Below are 14,290 nucleotides of genomic sequence, written 5' to 3'. Positions count from 1 at the left end.
TTTAAAAAAGTGATTTCTCTAAAATAAATGAAGGAATGAATGGAGAGAGGGAAACTTGTTAATTCATCAGAATTTAAATCTTAAATATGAATTCATATATTGTGGGTGTAATCTACACCTTCATATAAATATACACATATATGTAAATAAATACTTCTAACTAAATGGTGTAAATGAGTCCACTTTGTAAGTGTGAACTATTTTTATGGCAGTAATTGAAGATTTGTTATCAAGTCATATACTTCTTCTTTGGCAAACAATAAAGCTACAAATAACTAGTTGGCACAGGAGAGCCAGCAAAAGAGAATCCTGTTGCCTACTTGGGACAGGACTTCCATTAGCACCATTTTCTTGACAATCATGTCAACAGCTATAGGCAGAAACACATTACTTTCCTTTTTATTTTGTTTAATTAATTTATTTATTTATTTATTTTATGGGGGGGGGTACCAGGGATTGAACTCAGGGGCACTTGACCACTGAGCCACATCTCCAACCCTATTTTGTATTTTATGTAGAGATAGGGTCTCCCTGAGTTGCTTAGCGCCTTGCTTTTGCTGAGGCTGGCTTTGAACTTGGGATCCTCCTGCTTCAGTCTCCCAAGCTGCTGGGATTATGGGTGTGTACCACTGCTATTTCCCTTTTCTATAAGCTAAACACAAAGATGAAATTATTACTGAGCTGCACAAAATAAAAAAAAAAAATCTGAGGTCTTCCTTAAGAAGGAAAGGATTCCTGAGATTATCCAGAGTACCTTCTCTTAGAGAAATATGAATATCTTCCATGTCACATCTGATCTTAGCTCTGCAGTTTAACAGCTTCTTATCCCAGGTTATTAAGACCTCCTTCTGACATGTGCCAACTTCTTCATAGTCTAACTTGACTTTTCTGGACTGGAGTTCATCTCTTCTTGCTAAAAAGAAAAAGGATTTATTAAGACCAGTGTGTGTAAGAATAACCATTTTTAAACACTGTATTAGTAAAACCCTATCAGTGACTTTTACGAATCAGTGACCAATATTTACTCAAAGAAAAAAAACAAGGATAATATTGAAAATTCTCCAACTTTCAGTTATTTCACATGAAAAAATACAAGTAAAAACTTTTTAAGATGTTACTCTGTGTCTTACTCATCCTTAGTAACCCCACTAAGCACAAAAAATCAAGCATTAAGCACAAAAATCAAGCATATTGGCTCTCCTCTAAATTTCAGCTTCTTGACAAATGGAGTCACTTCATCAGTGACAGCTCACACTGTCTTAAACACCATTAGAGTGTTAAGACTTCATATGACTTATGAGAAGACAAGGCCTCATGCTAAATTGGAAAATATTTGACCATCCTAACCTCATACATTTCTATAACTATTTCCAGACTTATTCACACAACCTTTAAAATAGTAGGATCCTGTGTTCATTTTCAATAATCTTTTTCTGGTTTTGGTGCTAGGGATTAAACTCAGGGCCTTGTGCATGCTAAGCACACACTGTACCCATGAGCTACATTCCCTAGCCTCCATTTTTAATTATCTTAAAAAGGAAAATTCACTTCACAGAAGTTAACACTAATTCCACTTTTTAGCTAATACAGAATTCTCTCTCATTTGATGGTGTAAAAGATAGGCTCAGAGCTCATTAAAAAAAAAATGTCCACAAAATCGATCACTATCTTGACTCATCTGGATCTTGAATAATTGACTGCAAAGGAGAGAAGGAAGCAGACACAGGTGAGGGTCTTTCCCCTTTCATTAGGTCCCCTGACTTTGTCTATCAGAGTGCTCCCCCACCACCTTACCTTCTGCAACACAAATCTTTGTCATGCATACAAAGTCCTCGACAGCACAAAAACAACAGAACGAATGTTACTCTTTACTTAGTGTGTTTGAACCATTTTCAAAGAATCAAAATGTCTTAAAACAGAGTGTTCTTCAAGCAGGGCAAAAAATCCCTGATTAAAAGTATAGACGGTAAAAAAGACAAAAAGAAAAAAAAAGTCCCCCTGGCTACCACTAGATGGCGGTCTAACACAGTTTAGTTTTGCTTCTCACTGTTTCCCATTTCCCTAGATAACCAAATTATATTTTAAAAGGACCAAGCTTATTAAAGCTAATACCATCATACATACGGTTTCTCTAATGATTTGCTTCACAGTGAACAAAGCATAACATTCCCTCAGATTTTTTTCTCCAACCCTTTCTAGTGTGTTTAAAATAATCACCTATTTTACACTTGAGGCTAAAAAGGCAAGACCAGTTAACATCTGTCTCCCCATAACTGGTTCACTAGGCAGGAATAAAGAACCACTAAGAAATGATTATCAACTGGTTATAATTTTAATAAACTATATTTCTGCCCTTGTTACTTAAATACAGAAGTATACTCAGAACTGATAAATGTTTCTGATAAGATATTCTAAAATCTCCTTTCTTACCCTAAAAATTATGTAGCGTAACTGACCTCAAAATAGACTTGTGGTCATTTATATTAAAACATTTCATTTCTTTATATGAGCACACATAGCAGAGAAATACTGTAGGATATTCAAAAAAGCTCAGGAGCCATGATGAAACAACATGAGTTCCAGAACTTGCTCTACTGGTTTATGTGATTATGAGACTTTGGGTTAATTTTTTAGCCTCCCCAAGCTTGTCACTAACTCAACTACAGAAGGAAGAAGTTAGCAAAACAATCCCTAAGGCCAAACTCCCTCAAATAGTTTGATTCTAAAATCATCCTTTGACATTTATTGTACAATTTTATTTGTACACAACTCCCCACTGAAGTATAATTTCATGTTTTAAATTTTTTAAGGGAATGATAACACTCTTTTTGTCAACATCTTTTTCTGTTTATGATTTAGTTTAAGATGTAACCAACTGCTTAAAAATGTGAATTCAATTCCTGCAGAAAGCTTTGAAAGGTACCATCTATCAAACAGAACTTTTAAAATCATGTCAATAACAATTAATTGAATTATTAATTTAAAAAGAAAATTTATTTCCTAAGGATATTTAATATTTATGTACTTTTCAATTGGCTAAGAAAATAGCAATGAAAAGGAAACTATGCCTCTGTAAACAAAATATTGTTAAAATAAAAAACTGAACAACAGGTGTGCTAATAAAAATCTTAACACAAATAATGAATTCACAAATGTGAAAATCTTAAAAAAAAAATCTTTTTGGAAGACAACACAATAAAAGCAAGTGAGAGAAAATCTGGATTGTATATTTGACAATAATCTTAAAAGTCAAAGTGTCCCTTTAGCCTAAAATGTTCATCATACAGATATAAAAAACAAGGGCCTTCTTGGAAGCAATTGCCCAAGAAAATGGCATTTATACACTTTTTGCATTTTCGTACTGTCTGGGCATCTTTTGTGTGCAGTTATATCAGAGGCAAACTGAATCAGTTTTGAAAGAAGCTGAAAAACACATTACAAACATTTAGTGTTCAAAAACCCAGCAACCAAGTACCACAAATAGCATGAAAGTTATAAATTATTTGGTTGTAAATTTTTATAATTTCTTTAAAAAAATTGATAAAGCATTAACAAAAAACAGGAACTCTGATTTGATAAGAGATAATTATAATAGTTGAAATAGATATAACAAAAAGAAATTATTTGAAATAAGAATATTTAGCTCATTATATCATTTAGCCTACAAGTTGAAAATTACATTCAAAAAAGAAAGTATACTTTTTCATATTTAAAGGTTTTTTGAGTAATGCACAATGATATTAAGTTTTCAGTCACATAAAAGACATTGAATCCATGTTACCTACAATTTTTATTAGTCAAATATTCCCACAGACTTCTGATATTTCAACTCTATCAAACAAAAATGCAAATATCTTTAACTGATCTTTTCTAGGCCATAATCATCTCACGAAACACAAATAAATAATTATGATCAAAAGATATTTAAAGTTCAAGAAAGAATGTGAATATGTGTGTAACATTTCACCCTGTTTGAATAGCTAACCTTCAAGTTTCTGGTTTTCTTTTTCCATTCGAAGCAACAAGATCTGTTGATGTATAGCTTTTTTCCATAAACTCTTTAGTTCTTTTGATTTCTTTTTTTCTTCAACCTTCTCTGGGTCATCATCACCAGACAAGAATATAACCAGCGGTTCCTCTTCCATGGTGGGAGTGAGAGGTGACAGTGGCAGCAGCTCATTCCTATCCTGTCCATCTGCAGAGAAGAAAAGAGTGAGCGGCATTCCTTAGTAGTAGCTCAGACTACAGAAGTTTCCTTAGAGTAACACTCCCTCATCTTAATGTTCCACATTTCAAGGTGTTCACAGAGCCACTTTCCCAGGAACTACTGTTTAAGTAAATTTACCAGAACTAGCAATTTAAGTAAATTTACCAGACTGAATTCCCCTTCCAGATTTCCCTCTCCCAGTGAAACAAAAGCATATGTCATTTCACCACTTCTTCTTTTTACACAAATAAGACTTATAAGGGAGTCACTCCAAAATGAACTGGCCTTTCCCCAAAGTCCAACACTTCTGCAATTTACCTAAGCATACTCTCTGGTGCAAAACGGGACTAAGTGGGTAAGTACTGGAGATCTCCTAAGGTCCATGCCTACTGTCAAGAGTACTCCAGGAGAGCAGCAGCTGAGCAATGCTCAGGCCTTCTTGGCTGAGCTTCTCATAGGGCCGCTGCTCCCTCCTGCGGCAAAGTCTCCTTAACTGATCCCTGCAGCTCATTCTCTCCTTCCATTTTGGCCCGTTCCCCACATACTGCCAATTATTTTCCTATTAACAAACACAATCATATCTCTTAAAACATCTCAATGACTGCATCAGGGAGAACCAAGGCAGACTACTGGGAATAATATAAATCCCTTCAGACTCTGGCCTCAAGTCACCTTTCCAGGCTCATGTCTCAAGCTCCCATCCTCTGCCCGATCATGCTAGGTTTCTCCCAATTCTCTAACCTGCAAAGTTCTCTCATACAATTCTGGAACTTTGTTAAGACAAATTTCTCCCAGTGATGAGTTTAAATATTCAGTTTTTCTGTGGAGCTGTCTCTGACCATCGTAGGCAGAATTAGTTTTATCTTTAGCAATGCCAGCTGCTTTCTTGTTTTTCTCTTTGAGATTCACTGATCTCTGCCCCTACCCTTATTACGTCCTTCCTCATGTTTTTGTTGTTTGTAGATTCTAACTCCTTTTTCTAGTTTCTTGAGTTAAATACTCAGTACCTGTGACTTCTGGCTTTCTTGATTTTAGATGAACACATTCATGGTGGGTTGTCCTTTTTTTCCCTGCAGTCCTGGGTATTGAACCCAGGACCTCGTACATGGGAGGCAGTGCTTTACCACTGAGCTACATCCATAGCCCTAGCTGTCTTTCTTTCATTCATTCATTCATGTTGGTTTTCTTCCTTCTTTTCTTTTTTATTTCAGCACTATGGTCAGAGAATATAATATACATAATCATGATTGCCTGGAATTTATTAAAATATCTTTTGGCCAAGTGCATAATTAATTTTTATGAATGTGTTATGTGTAATAAAAACCAATGGATTTTCTCTATGGCGGTAAAGTTCTATACAAATATTAGATCAAGCTTGTTCAATTATACCACTCCAATACGATCCATATTTAATTTTCCAAAGAGAAATACATTAAAATCTCCCATAAGAGCTGTTGATTATTTTATTCTCAAAATTCTTTTAAGTATTACTTTCTAGCTCCCAAGGCTATATAATAATTCATGTTCTCAGTATTGTTTCCTTTTTCATTTACTGCTACATTTACTTTGCCCCTCTGAATGTTTTTGCTTTAATTTCTAATGGGTCTAATATTGGAAGAAAGCTGCTACACTCTCTTGATTGATTCTTGCCTAGTGCAATATTTCCAATCTTTTATTGTTCGACATTTCTCTGTCATTCTCTTTTATGCATGACTCTTATAAAAGACTGTATTCTGTATTGCCATTCTAATTATTTAAAAAATAAATAAAAATCTACGACTTCTTCTGCAGCACTATCTTAGTTCCCTGCGCATTGTGGAGTAAGTTCCAAAGCAGGTTTTGCCAACCAACTCACCCACTCAATCATTCAAAAAACTAGTGCCGAAAGTCTAATGGGTTGTGATGATCCCTGTCTATCAGATACAGAAATTATGTCTCCACTTGAAACTTAAATCTCTTTATACACAAAGTACTTCCACTGTCTTCCGGAATTCACAGCACTCACAAGGAGAAACTCCTCAGCAATTACACACAGACCTTGTTGCTGCATTGCAGAGGGAGATTTGTTCATGGGCGATGCAACGCGAAGGAAAATGCGCTGACGCCAGGAGATCCTGCGAGGTGTGACCGGGGTTCCTCCGGCGTTTAGGGACTCATTGCTGCAGGTGGATGAGGTCCTTTTCCTCCCTTCTCCATCACTGTGTAAAGTCAGTAAATATCAAATTTGTAAGGAAAGCTGCATAACTCGGTACTTCGCAATGAAATGGCAGGTAGCACAAGCCATTCATGATTTCTGCCGCGTGCAAGCAGGAGCGCAGGCACCATGGAGCAACGTCACATGAGCACACTGGTCACCCAGGCCAGCGCGTCCTGGGAAAACTGCAATCCAGGCACAGCCGGGTCATGAGAAGCTCACCTGTTTCTACTCATTCCTTACTAGCCAACCAGTCCTGCCTGTCATTTGAGGAACAGAAGTACTTATACAGAGCCGTAAAGGATGCTTAAGTAATGAACTCATGTTTTGCCAAAGAAATTAAATCAATAGTTTATTCTAAACAATCTAGATATTTCATAAGATGCTCTGAAAAAGGTTTTGCTATAGCTCATACAGAATTAAGATCTACCTACGAATTGTTAGCTACTAATGGCTGGATCGTGGCAGAAAATAACCTGAATACAGGCAGAATGGGAAACCTTGGGATCACTGTTAGGTGGTAGAGTTTAAAAAAAAAAAAAAAAAAATTAGAGTCAAATAATATGAAATAGGCTACAATTTTTAAAATATTAACCAGATTTCTTTACAGCAGGACTCCTGTAAGACTGGCATACATTTTGACTGTCCATCAGGAAAACAGTATAGAGAAATTCTACTGTCAGAGTCCTCCAGGAGGACTGGAGTTCAAGTAATTGACTCCTGATTTCCAACTTCTTCTTCTGGATGTGGGGGTCTCACATTGATCTATTTCAGTGCTTTGTGAAACTCCCATGAGAAAATACTAGGCTGCTTTAAGTCTTTCATTTCCTAAGAAAGTCCACTTTGGGTTACATGAGGTCTATCTGCAATAAAAGGACAAAATGACTCAAAGTTACTTTTGAGACCAATTCTGTAACTAGAAGACCACACAATCATTGGAGCTGTTTATGGTAGGAACATATTACTTTTCTATAATTTCATAGTCTTTAAGTTCTCCTAAGAGAATGATGAAGATAACAACATTTTTAAATGGTGATACCCACAAATGAAAGGTATGGAACTTTGGGTGGAATCAAGAAGTTCAGAACTTAGGACAGAAATGAAACCCAGCTAGAAAAGCCACAAGTCTCTCAGACACTGAGAGGAACTCAACAGTGCTGAGGCAATTAATAAAAGAGAACAATTCTGTACCTGCCTGTTACATTTTTATTCACTCTGTGTATTCATACTTACAGTTATCAGGCAGTTCAGTTATTTCCAATCTGGGATCTATCTTCCTAGAAATATTACTTTAGCTAAACTAAGGGTAAGAAAAGGACATACCTATGAGCTGATATGCGGATAGAAAGTGCCATGTTGTATTATGCTATTTTAGGAAGTAGCTGAGGCATACATTTCAATATAGTCAGATTATGTATCCTACATAAAATTATAACCTTATTAGGTGTCCAAGGTTCAAAACTCCCTACTATGCTAAATAAATAGATTTACCTTTACTTCTCCTTTGGAAAGCTGTAATTCAAATATTTCTTATTCTGGATTCAAATGTTCTCTATATAATGGGTACATCTTGATAAATCTCTTAGAGTACTCTATATCTTAACATTTGTACCAGTATCAGACCTGAGTTATTTGCTAAATACCCAGTTCAGGGGTAAATTGCTAGCTCCTACTGTAATAAACAGTAAGCACTCAAGAAATGACCCTTGAATAAATTAATGTTTTATACAATCATATGAAATATTAACTCAGAAGCTTAAGTAAAATGGAGGAAAAAATACTGGCAGAGATTTACCTTCTTAATTTATTAGCAGTCATGACTTTAAATCTTTATGGCAGAAAGTTCTAGTAACTGTTTCCCAAAAGTACAGACTGAGCTGTTGATGGCATTGTTAGGATAGAAAATGACAAGACTGTTAATCAACAACAAAAAGTACCTTTTTTTCCTAGCAAGTATAGTTCCTTCCCTATAGGAGGGCTTCAAATTTATAATTTATGCTTTGCAATATAAATGAAATACTTTTGTTAAAGTACCTATTTCAATGCCTCACAGGGTAAATGTTCTACAAGTATTCATTTCTCCTGATTTTCTAGTAGCTCTAATAAACAAAACCAGAGTAAATCAAATGAAAGGATTCTGAAATGTTCATATTTTTATGCTGAAATGAAAACATCCTTTTTTTAAAAAAATTCACTGTTATGATACATTAAGTGTCTAGAAAGTACTCAAAAGTGAGCAGTACCCATCTCAGTTTCATTACTGCCTGCAAAATTCAAGCTTTGGGAGGAATATGTTATAAACTAGTTGCAAAAATTACCCTGACATTAGCCCACTCCTATATATTTAAAAATTGCATGACTTCTAAATTTTTAAACCTGTAATCTGAATAAACTACTAAATGAAAAACTTTCTACCCATGTCTGGAACTTAATAACCAGTAATAGCCAAAAATTAGTAGTCAAAATAAAAGACAATAATACACCAAGAAGGGGAACTTACATAACATATCATTGATCCTATCCTGTACTAAAAAACTACATCCTCAAAAAGTAGTTTGGTTGCACAAATCGGTAAAAGCTAATCCGCTCCATTTCATAAGAGGAGACATGTATTAGAAATTCAGGTTCCAGATAAGGTTTCAGTTAGTCATGCTCATGTGCAACTGACAGCTGCTCATGGATGTAGCTGACAATATGCACTCTTAAGGTGGCAATTTCAAGAATCAAAACCATATGAAACACTGTACGTTGAAATTCCTGAGTCTCAACTTGGAAACTACACTGGGAGGTGATATTTCTTTTGTTTTCATTTCTCTATTTTGCTACAACATTCATTTTCACTTTAACTTCTTTAATTAAACTTAGCATGGAGGTCAAGTATAATGTCTACTTTCTGAGCGAACATATGAAGACAACAACATGGTGTCTACTGTAATAGTAATAATGGCAGGCTTGTAATCATCTTACAAGTATGAATTAATTTCGTCCTCACAGCAACCATCCAGGGTAGGTGTTATTACTCTTCCCATTTTTGGTAAGAAACCTGAGGTAGAAAGAATCTAGGTAACTTGCCCACAGTCACACAAATGATAAGCAATGGAGCCAGGACTCAAAACCAGGCAATCCAGAATCCAAAATTGAGGCACTGTGCTTTATAACACCAGTGTAAATACTCTGCATTAGTTCCTGCAAAACTCTACAGAACATAAAAATAAAACTGCCAGGACCCCCAGGTTTCTGTGTATTTGGGGTGGAAAAAAAATTAGTCTCAATCAACAATAAGTCTCTTGGTTGGATAAATTTTTTCACTTTTTAATGGAATGATCTATTTCAGCAGAGAACTAAATTCAAAGCACTATTAGGTGCTTTATTTGTATAAACATCTCACTTCTGTTTCTTTGCTTTGAAATAAATGCAATTCATAAGGTATATTCTTGATTTTAAGCAAAACAGCTTAATATAAAATATACATATATTGCTTTTTTAATCATCTTCACATTTTTGAATAATGAAACAAATCATAGACATTCCCTTATTTTTCCATATAATCTTTTGCCTCCTTCATCTGTGCTTTAAAGTATAAACATGTATATTATTAAATTGCTTCCCCCCAAAAAAAGCATATTCAGGAAAAGTCTTCTGTGCCAATATTTCCTCTAGCAGAAATTAATGATATAAAAAATGAATAACTAGGAAGAAAGTACAACTTGGAGAATTCTCACCCAGTTCTGTGTTGGTGTATTCTATATGTACTTCCTACTACTGTTTGTCAATTAACTGAGAACCACAATCCATGAACACAAATATGGGCTTTACAAAGGGAGAAAATAACCCACGTTATACATTATCATCGTGTAGGCTGAGAGGGACATTTTGCATCTATTGAAAGTTATGGATAAAATAAGAATTCCCTAAAGTTACAAGATGACTTCTGAATATGTCCTTGAACAGTTGTAATTTTCATTGCATCAACTGTTAACATACTTCTTAAGTTAACAGAACTTTTAATGCACATGTGCCTGCTTTGATAGGAATCAACTCACTGAACATCGTACCTGATGAAGGTATTTTAAGTCACTTTCCTACTAGGCCAACACAGATACATTCTGTGTAAAGATCAATTCTTCTACCAGTTTTACAGATGTATTCTGCTGCGCAGCAGACAGCCTCCTACCCCACTACCCAACTCCCTAGCACCAAACTTAAACTACCAGCATCACAAAGCCCAAATAAATGACTACACACTAGCTAAATCTACCTGGATTACAGCCCATTACAACTCAAGACAGAACAAAATGTGATTAATCTGATAGCAACTATTTAATAGAAAGCTGAAGAAGCTTTCTTTGTCCATGCCTTCAAGCCTGCATAGAATAACATACTGGTAAAAAATTTTTTTAGTTTTATTCCACAGGATCACAGTACAATTTAACTCATAATTGCCTCAGGTGCAGTTAAGAGTTTATATATAAGTTCTGCTTTTCTACTAGGTACACATCTGTCAGCCTATGGAAAATCTTTACTAATTAAGTAACACTGAGATTGAACCAGTCTAGTGGAAATCAATAAGTGGTACCTGAGCTGTGAGTCGAAAGAGATAGATTAGTCAGTGGAACAATGTGTAGGAAAAAAGAGGGAGGAGAACAAAGAGTTTTATTTCCTGAACTCTACACACTGAATGCAGATACTTAAAAAATGTTTTGTACATCGGAATTTAAAACATCTCTGTGTGGTACATATGTTTATTTACATCCTCATAACTTAAGATAAAGAAAATGATACCCACCAAATAGGAAACCTCTGTGGGGCTCAATCTAACCATGTGTAAAATAAGGAAACTATAGGCCACACAATCTCTAAAAGTAGTAAACGAATCTAGTGTTATGCCCATGGTAAAACCTAAAAGGGTACAAAACAAAACAAACATCTGTACTAGACTTTTGAAAACAGATAAAAAGTACTTTAAATGGTCACATATCCAATCACCAAAAAAGCAAAAGGGGAAAAAATGTGTAGGTCAATTACAAGTCTCAAAAAAAAAAAAAAAAAATCAATTTTTGTCTTAGCAAGATGACCAAAATAGTTCTCTGAGGATTTTTCTCTCCTTGATGGCTTTCCAGAACAATCTATAATACTGTTTTTACTGCAGCTACCAAGAAATCTAAATGTTAGTGGCCCCAAATAATAAGATGGACACATGTTTCTCATGAGGCTTGTGATATAGGCAAAGTGTAGAAACAGGAACAAAGCACATAAATGTTTGCAGCTAAGTTGTTGAACAGTGATTCTGGACATTTTGCACAGAGTGCAGGGGAAACCAAGGAAAAGCTGTCACTAAGGTATGGTGAGGTATTCATAATAAGGAATGAGAAGTTTTCCTGTGTCTGGATCAATGGGACATCCACAAGGCTTTAGCAGTGTCTCACAGTGACAGAAATTAAAAGGAATACAAAAAATTAATACTCCTCTTCACATGAAAACCAGATTCTTTAGGATGCTCATTTCTGCATCTTCTTGGGACTTGAAAGAAACTCCTTATATAAACAATATGTGTCTCCCAACTAAACTTTTATTACTTTAAAATTAAGATTAGGCTTTGATTGAAGGCCACAGTCCAGTTCTAAGGAAATTTCAACATGGAATAAAGTAGAAACAGGATTTCTGCTTGCAAACCACACTTTATATAGTGATTTGTGACCTTTAATTATACCAAGATCACACGTTCCCTTCTATGTAGACTTAGCACCCAGGATGACAGCATGCATTCAGGAGAAAACCAACACTGCTCCTTGGACTAATTATGACATTCAGTAGGAGAATCTGTGAATTTTATAAATGAAAATATGTAATCTCTAATCACCTTGATTCTGAAGCAGTGTCCTGTCTAGTACAACAGGAAAACAAGGAAAGTATTAGCAGAGAGATATATGCCCAAGATCAGGACTTAGAATAAAAATGCATTTCCTTAAGTCATCAACAAGATTACTTCAACAATGAACCATAACAGACAGTTGGACTACTTTTATCAATGAATACAAGAAAACTATAAAACCAAAGCCATACCACAAGTACTTCATCAGCAAAAAATCTTATTTTCTCATGAAAGTTTTATAAGTAAATAAAAGTAATTACTGTAGCTTTTTTAAAAACTATCATTTACTTTTGACCAATGAACTTCAATACAAATGATTTTTTAAATATCAGTTTAAAACCTCAGAAGCAGTTATAAGGAGTAATAAAAATGCGTGTTGACAGAAAGGATATACGTATCACAAAAATATACCATCATACACAATTATAATTTAACCACTGAATGGTGAAGTGTTAAATTTTCAAAAATGAATTCAAAGTCTGATAAAACAAAAAATGTACTTATTCCCTTTCATCATTTTAATTTTGTGCAAATTAATCTACTAGCCAACAAAACCATGATATTAAAAAGATCTTTGTTCCTTTTTCTCAGCAGTAATTCAGGACAGTGGTCCTGAAGAAGTATGCCTAACCTGAAGTTAAATTTACAAATAAATATTCTTTTTAAAAAGTAATAGTATTGTTAGCCCACATCCCATCCTATACTATTCCTTTCTTGGTTATGCATATTTGAGATCCATTTTATGCAACCAAAAAGATATTAGGTACCAAGTGACAAGAAAATTACAATTGGTAATTACAAGTATGAACCTCCTTCCCTCATTCTGAATAGTTCCAGAAATCATGGTAATCTGTATACATGATGGTCTCTCTGAAACAAGTGGCAATGTGAGATGCACAGTTCAGAAACCACTGGATTAAACCAAGCTCTTGAATATCTTTGTTCTTGGGAAATACACTCTCAAGTATTAAGAGTAAAGGACATGATACATGCAACCTATTCACAAATAGTGCAGAATGAAGAAATATGTATATGCACATAATACAGAAATAGATATGTACATAGACAAAGAGAATGATACACAAATGTAGCAAAATATCAAAACAGATTAATCTAGATAAAGGATTAAAAGGAGTCCTCTATTTTTGCAACTTCTCTATAAATTTGAAATTATTTCAAAGTACAAACACAAAACAACTCTCTCCAAGATTGCAACTAGTGAATTTATGTCTACGTCACTTACTAGTTAAAATAATGTGCATTTTGTCCAATAACTTTACTACTGGGTAGGTACTCACCAATAATGCATATATACAACTAATTATATGTAGATAATAGTCAAGGCAGAACTCTTTTCCAGAGCAAAAGCCTAGAAACAACCAAATGTCCATTCAAAAGAGCATAAATAAATTGTGATCTAGTAAATGAAATACTCTATAGTATTAAAAATGAATAAAGTACACATAAAAACAGGAATGAATCTCACAACCTAAAGTCAGTGAAAGAAGCCAAATATAAAAGGAGCAGATGCTGTATCATCCCACTTATATAACACTCAAAATCAGTCAAAACTAACCTATGATATGAGGCCAGCATGGGGGTGATAGGATGGGAAGAAGAGAGTAGCACGGGGCACTGGCAACTTTCCACTTATTGCCCAGGCAGAGGTGATACAGTGCTGTGTACTCTGTGATGATCCACTGAGCTGTATACTTACAATCAGTGCACTTTTCAAGGAAAAGTTTTTATTTTTTAAGTATACTTTTGGCCTATTGATCCTATTCTGTCAAACTAAAAGAATATAGAAAAGCGTTAAAAAGAAAAAACAAAACTACTCTCTGGTTTTTAGAATTTCTCATAACCAAGAAAAACATTTAATAGTGCCGAAAACAGTGATTTTTAGATCCCGCAAATTGAGAAGTTCTCTGTATTTTAAATACAACCCTTCAAACAATGTAGCTACCAAAAGGTGAACCTAAAACTAAATCCTTCGGTTTGGAGGAGGTATCAAGGACTC

At 34.8% G+C, this 14,290-nt stretch overlaps 1 protein-coding gene across 3 annotated transcripts in view; it reads right to left on the bottom strand.

Annotated features, from left to right (window-relative positions):
* Positions 1 to 14,290, bottom strand: part of TBC1D4 (TBC1 domain family member 4) — a 174,070-nt gene that overhangs the window by 17,556 nt on the left and 142,224 nt on the right. For all 3 annotated transcript variants that reach the window (XM_079138917.1, XM_079138918.1, XM_079138919.1), the window contains 3 exons: positions 6,245 to 6,405; positions 3,986 to 4,195; positions 755 to 913 (listed from right to left, as the gene is read on the bottom strand). In XM_079138917.1, coding sequence (XP_078995043.1) covers positions 755 to 913; positions 3,986 to 4,195; positions 6,245 to 6,405 — 530 coding nt within the window. The remainder of the gene's footprint in view (positions 1 to 754; positions 914 to 3,985; positions 4,196 to 6,244; positions 6,406 to 14,290) is intronic.

This window comes from Sciurus vulgaris (genome assembly GCF_902686455.1).
Source record: "Sciurus vulgaris genome assembly, chromosome: 4".
Lineage (NCBI taxonomy): Eukaryota > Metazoa > Chordata > Mammalia > Rodentia > Sciuridae > Sciurus > Sciurus vulgaris.
This window is presented reverse-complemented; position numbering and strand designations above follow the sequence as displayed.